At 41.1% G+C, this 7,117-nt stretch overlaps 1 protein-coding gene across 1 annotated transcript; it reads right to left on the bottom strand.

Moving 5' to 3' along the window:
- Positions 1–416: 416 nt before the first annotated feature.
- Positions 417–1,298, bottom strand: UGT1A8 (UDP glucuronosyltransferase 1 family, polypeptide A8). The gene has a single exon (XM_006893529.1). It carries the CDS (start codon positions 1,296–1,298, stop codon positions 417–419), a length of 882 nt encoding a protein of 293 aa, XP_006893591.1.
- Positions 1,299–7,117: the final 5,819 nt, after the last annotated feature.

Here is a 7,117-nt window from a genome sequence, read left to right on the forward strand (position 1 = left end):
AATAAAAAATGTGCTAGATATCAGTATTAAAAAGCGTAACTTGAAAAGCCATGAATTATATCCATATACATATCAAAGGAGCTCTGGTGGCCTAGAGTTAAGAAGTTGTACTGCCAACCCAAAGGCACACATTTCAAATCCACCAGGTGCTCTTGGTGAGAAAGATGGAAAAATCTTCTGCCACATCATCTATTGCCTCTGAAAACTAGAGGGTCGGTGATGACTTAGTTCTGATTGGGTAGCACATAACAACAAGAGCTTGCCAAGAGCAATACTTTCTAAAATATATTAACCAACAATTAAAGAACTCAGCACAAATCAATAAACAAGATATAAATTACAAGTGTGACAAATGTAAATGCCAAATTCCAGAGGAGTAAGACGTGAATTTTGGGTGGCCCTATCCAGATTGTCCTTTAGGGGCTCAAGGAGAGGTGACTCACCTTGCTCAGAGGCTTTCTCTGCTCACAGTTGATGCCTCCTACGAAGACCATGTTGGGCATCACAGGCTTGGGGTAGTCCAAAACAAAGTCAGTTCGCAACAACCAAATTGACGTGTGGCTGTGGAGGTCATATGCTGTGACTGGCTGTTGCAAAATCTCAGAGGCAATTTCTAAAGCACCTTTGACAAAATAATGACAAAACAAGTGCTCCTCCAAAAAGAAGATTTGGTTTCTTACTCTCTCCCAGAAGGTCATGTTGTCTGAGAGCCTTAGGAAAGACCTGGGAACATAAGAAATTGGGCTAGGGGCCTGCGTGCCTTCATCAAGGTAATGACAAAATGCTCCCCTGGCGAAGACCACAGATGGGAGTGAGAAATACTTGGCCACAATCAAGCCACACATATCAAAAGGATCTGTCAACACTGCATCAAAAGCACTGTCTCTTATGAACTCTACTAAGTTCATGTCACCGAACAGACTCTTACAATGGGAAAAAAAGAATTCAAACACACGGCTGGCTGAGTTATCAAATAAAAAGAATAACTCTGACTCTTGAGTTTTCCAGTGATTATCAGCAAAGAGGGAGAACTCACGACTCAGGTCCTCCAGCGAGTAAGAAGTTGAGTAAGTCTTCACTGTGTAGTTGGGGGATTTGTCCAGGTGCCAACCCACCTCGGGCATGACCACCACCACCTCGTGCCCCCTCTGGCTGAGTTTCTCCACCACGACACGCATGCTGAGCCAGTGACTCCCGCTCATGGGTACAACCAGCAGCTTGCCGGCTCCAGCAAAGCCAGATGTCAGCAGAAGCCAGGCACACAGGGCAAGGAAGCCCGTCAGAGCTGCAGGCGCCATTGGGGAGCTCACAGCAGCCCAGAGCAACTTGCTGCTTGGAGAGTGAGCTTGTGTAATATGGTCTATGGAAGAAGGCCAGGCACAAAATCTGCTTCAAGAGGGCATGACCTCTCGCACATGTGTAGAAGCATGAACCAATGATTTTCTCACAAGGACGATAATGAATGAGTAGCATTTGCTGAGATAACTGCTGCTCAATTCTCAAACAAAAGGTACTTTTGATCTTTGCCTTGGGCGGGGATCAGGCCCTATAGTGCAAGTTGAGCTTAGGGAAAAAAAATAATGACTAAGTATCAAGGGAGGGGAGAGGAACACACTACACCAGACAACATTCTCAGAGGGAAGGAAACCAGAAGAACTCTCTAGAATTTTTTTCTAATAATATTTATATTTTTTCTCATTATTGAACATTATCTCCCTCTTTTCTCTTCCCCCCCAACCCAAATGCAATGCACCCCTTGCTCCAGATTGTTGTCATACATATAGTGCCTAATCTTATACTCATTCCAGATAATTCTTCCCTCATCTGATCTAATGCAATGTTTTCTATCCGCTCTTTTCCCATCTGTCCCCCATCCTCCCCAAGTCTATCCTATTTTATAACAGTGGTGTTATGCAGTGTTTTTCCTTTTGTGACTGAGGTATTTCACTCAGTGCAATGTCTTCCAGGCTCCCCCATGTTGTGTAATGGTTTACAAGCTCATTGGTTTTCAGTGCTGTATAATATTCCATTATGGACTGTTCCATAGTTTTTCTATCCATTCACTTGTTGATGGGCACTTGGGTTACTTCCATCTCTTTGTTACTGTGAATAATGCAGCAATAAACGTGGATGTGCATATATCTGTTTGGACAGTAGTTCTGGTTTCTTTAGGGTATATTCTCAGTGGTGGAATTGTTGAGTCACGTTGTTGTTGTTGTTGTTCTGTGCCATCGAGTTGTTTGCGACTCATAGCGACCCTATGTACAAGAGCCCTAAACGCTGTTCTATCCTGTGCCAACCTCGCTGTCTCCAACACATTCATGCCCACCACTCCACTCACAGAATCAGTCCATCTCATCGAGGGTCTTCCTCTCCTGCACTGTCCCTCCACTCTCCCAAACATGATGTCCCTCTCCAAGGACCAGTCCCTCCTTGCAACAAGCCCAAAGTATGTCAGACGAAGCTGAGTCACATAGTATTTCTATTTCCAACTTTACGAGAAAGCGCCAGACCGCCTTCCATGGTGGCTGTACCATTTGGCATTCCCACCCACAATGGTGAGTTCCATTCTCTCCACAACATCATCAGCATTTGTTGTTTGCTGGCTGGCTGAACTTTGTCATTGTTGCTGGAATGAGATGGTATCTCATAGCTGTTTGGTCTCTAGAATTTTGGGGTAATGTTTCAGTAGAAACATACTACATTTTACAAAAATATTCCTGCAGTTAGTGATATTGGAAGCAGGAGAGGCATCCACTTCCTAAACAACATGCCTCTGGAAACTCTATAAACTTTGATAAATGGCGATAGTTGTAGAGGGGCTTCAGGCTTTTTATTCATAGGGTCACTATAAGTCGTGCTCAACTCAAAGACAATCAAAAACAACAACAGTTAGTTATAAAAAACAAAAAATAAACCACAAAACATTTTTTGTTAGCCAAGCTTACATATATCAGTATACCAACAAGGCTAAAACTCTATGCTGATTTTCCCTTTGAACCTTCTAAAATGCCCTCCAGTCCAAGTTTTCAATATTGCTCAATTATGATAATGCTTAGAATCACTGTGGTTTCATTTGTTCATTCTACAGGCGTTTTCTGTTGGGTTTTGTTGCTGATGGCATTTTTAGTCACCGATTTTGTAAATTTTCTGGTATTTTTACTACAATTTTGTGATAATTAGTATTTGTGCAACTTCAAGAACCTGTTGGAAATTAAAACAGTAAGTTAAGGAAAAGGAGGAGTAAAGGATCTGCTTAGCTACTATGAAATAGTAATAACACTGTAACTAACAACATAATTCAGTATACACAGATTTTACAACATAATTTCATTTATAGTACTTCTGTATCCTAAGAAATAGTAGTTAATGGATAATAAGAATTAATGTATTCACTTCCTCACCAATATGCCTCTGGAAACTCTATGAACTTTGATAAATGTCAATGGTTGTAGAGGGGCTTCAGGCCTTTTGTTCATAGGGTTGCTGTGAGTCGTGCTCAACTCAAAGGCAATCAACAACAACTGAAATTTGCAGTCTGAAATTGATCAAACATATATAATCAAGATTCATTAATAATAATAAATCACTGGGAGGCAAATGTTGAAAATAAAAACTCAAAATTGGAAAATAGGTTCTTGTGACAGAAAAAGCCAGAGGTCACATAATAGAATTTTGTACACTTAGTTATTTATTCATTGCAAACACCTTTTAAAAACTAAATTAACACAACCCTGCTTGCTGAAACTGAGGAATATCTGAAGCACTTGTTGCAGAAGGTTAAGGACTACAGACTTCAATATGGATTGAAACTCAACATCAAGAAAACAAAGATTTTTCACCACTGAGCCGATTGACAGCATCATGATAGATGATGAAGAGATTGAGATTATTAACAGCTTTAGTTTGCTTGGCTCCACAATCAACACTTTTGGTACCAGCAGCCAGGAAATTAAAAGACAAATTGCATTGGGGAAGTCTGCTGTCAGAGACCTCTCCAAATTAATGAAGAGCAACGATATCAGCCTGGAGACTAAGGTGCACCTGATCCAGGCCATAGTCTTTGCAATTACTTCCTATGCATCAGAGAGCTAGACAATAGCTGGAAATTATAGAAGGAGAATTGATGCTTTTGAGCTGTAGTGTTGGAGAAGAATGTTGAATATACCATGGACTGCTGGGAGAACAAACAGGTTCATCCTGGAAAAGATGAAACCAGGCTGTTCCTTGGAGACAAGGATTCTGGAGCTCCATCTGACACATTTTGGACATGTTGCAAGGAGGGACCAGTCCTCGGAGAGGGACGTCATGCTTGGGAGGGTTGAGGGACAGCACAGGAGGGGAAGACCCTCTATGAGGTGGATTGATTCAGTGACTGGGGTCATGGGGATGGGTGTGTCAGAGACAATGAGATTGGCACAGGATAGAGCAGGGTTTAGGGCTGTTGTACATAGGGTCACTGTGAGTCACAGGTGACTCAATGACACATTACAACAACAACAGTGACTATACACATGGACCTCACTTGAATGGGATACAGGAATATACATAGAGGAATCAGATTGCTTAAATCTGTGTAAAGCGAGAGAGGAGAAGCTTAGGATCAGCAATCAAAACTAGGCCAGAGGCCAACACAGAACCTACCATCAATTACCCATATGCAAATTCAAACTGAAACTAAAAAAAAAATGTAAGAAGTCCACAAGAGCCAACATGTGACTTTATCCCAACTGAATAGACTTGATGCCTTGAAGATGTCTGAAACCAGATGGGTTGTGTGATGACATTAAGGACATTGTCCATGAAGAAAGCACAAGATCATTAAAAAGACAAGAAAGAAAGACCAAAACGGATGTTGGAAAGGCCTCTGAAACTTAGTGTTTAACTTAGAGAAATCAAAACAAAGGGAAGAAATAATATAGGAGAATTGAGCAGAAGATTTCAAAGGGCAGGTAAAGACAAAGGAAGGTGTTGTGAGATATGAAAAGACCTGGAGTTAGGAAACCAAATGGGAAGAACACCGTCAACATTTCTCAAGCCAAGAGAACTGAAGAATAAGTTCAAGCTTTGAGTTACAGGACTGAAGGATTCTATGAACAAAATATTTAATGATGCAGGAATCCCCAAAAGAAGAGGGAACCATAGAGTCACTGTACCAAGAACAACTGGTCAACAATGAAGTAGCATTTGACCTAGGGCCAGAGGTCCTAAGGGATGAAGTCCAAATTACATTGAAGGCTTTGGAAGAAACAAGGCCCCAGGGATTGATGAAATACCAGTCAAGGTGTTTCAGCAAACAGATGTAACACTGGAGGTATTCACTTTTCCACGCCAAGAAATTTGGAAGATAGCTAACAGATCAATCAACAGAAAGATATTTTTATTTGTTCTTATTCAAAAAACAAACAAAACATGTAACCCAATAGGATGCATAAATTATCAAACAACATTATTGATATCATGAGAAAAATTTTGCTTAAGATTACTCTAAAGCAGCTGAAATAGTACCTCAATGTGGAACTTCTAGAAATTCAAACTGGATTCAGGTTTTTTCATTGGGTTTTTTTTTATTTTGTTTTATTATTTTGTGGGTGTGTGTGTAGCATCAAATCAGATCTGACTGGTACAGGAGGAGATTATTCCTCCTTCTCCAGCAAAGCATCTGGTGGATTTGAACTGTGCATCTCTGGGATTGCAGTACAGCTTCTTGCCACTAGGCCACCAGAGCTCGCCTCAAACTGGATTCAGAACAAGGGGTGTCACTGCTGGTGTAAGATGGCTCATGGCTGAAATGAGGCAATGCTAGAAAGATGTTTAGCTGTGTTTTATTGACCACAAGAAGGCATTTAGTGATTCAGGTCATAATACTGTGGACAACATTGAGGACAATGGGAATTCCAGAATATTTAATCATACTCATGGAAAACCTGTACTGAGTCTAAGAAGCAGTTGTATGAACGAACATAACAAGGGAATACTGTAGGGTTAAAATCAGCAAAGTTATCTGTAAGGGTTGTATCCTTTCTATAATTAGAGAAGCTGAACTACATGAATATAAATGTGGCATTAGGATTGGAAACAGGCTCATTATCGACAACAACCTTGCCGGCAGAAAGTTGTAAGAATTAAAGCTGTTAGTTAAGATGATCAAAGCCGGTAGCATCCAATATAGAATATATCTCAACATTGATCATTAATAAGACAAAAATCCTCACCATTGGACGAATAGGTAATATGAGAGGTTGAGAAGAATTTAATTTGCCAGGACTATACTTTGCCAAGGACTATAATTTGCCAAGACTATACTTTCTCTCTAGTTTATTACTAGAGAAGTTTCTCTGATCACGTCGAGCACCGAAAATCATGAGGAGGAGAAGGAGCGTAAGAAGAAGAAAAATTTAATTCGCCGATGATTTCATTGGATCCACACCATTCATCTAAGCAGCTGTCAAGAAACCGAAACATCTGCTGAACTGGGGGAAACTGAGTGGCAAGGACTTCTCTCAGGTGCTAAATAATAAGGGTGTCATTTTAAAAACGAAGGTGCACTTCACCCAGGTCATGATGTTTTCAGTTGCTTTCTATACATGTGAAAGGTGAACAATGAACAAGGAAGAAGAATGTGGACCTTTGAACTATGGTGTTGGTGAAGCGTATTGAACACCATGAACCGCCAGAAGAACCAAGACATCTGTCTTGAAGCAAGTGCAACCAGGCGTTCCTTAGAGGAAGGATGGGTGATGCTTCAGCTCACATATTTTGGGCTTTTTCCTGGCCAGTCCGTGGGAAAAGGCCTCATTCTGGGAAAAGTGGAGGGACAGTGCAAAGAAAGCCCTTACGGATATGGGTAGACACACAGTATTAAAAGATTGTGGCCTGTGTGGACACAGCTAAGTCTGACCTCCACTAACTCCACAAATGGGAACAGTCGCCATCCTCTACACAAAACTGATTTTCATGAGGTCAGACATGCGGGCTTATGCCTTGAACCAACTTCTGCCAATTCTAATTCTCATCACCTCTGCCAGAGCTTTGCTTGGCCACCCAGAGCTCATAGAACCATCCTCACCATTGTGGGGTCTATTAGGGAAGTTAACAAGCTAAAGTTCAGGTTGGA

The sequence above is a fragment of the Elephantulus edwardii genome, unplaced genomic scaffold (assembly GCF_000299155.1).
Source record: "Elephantulus edwardii isolate Elephantulus edwardi_28Jun2011 unplaced genomic scaffold, EleEdw1.0 scaffold00127, whole genome shotgun sequence".
NCBI classification, from domain to species: Eukaryota; Metazoa; Chordata; class Mammalia; order Macroscelidea; family Macroscelididae; genus Elephantulus; species Elephantulus edwardii.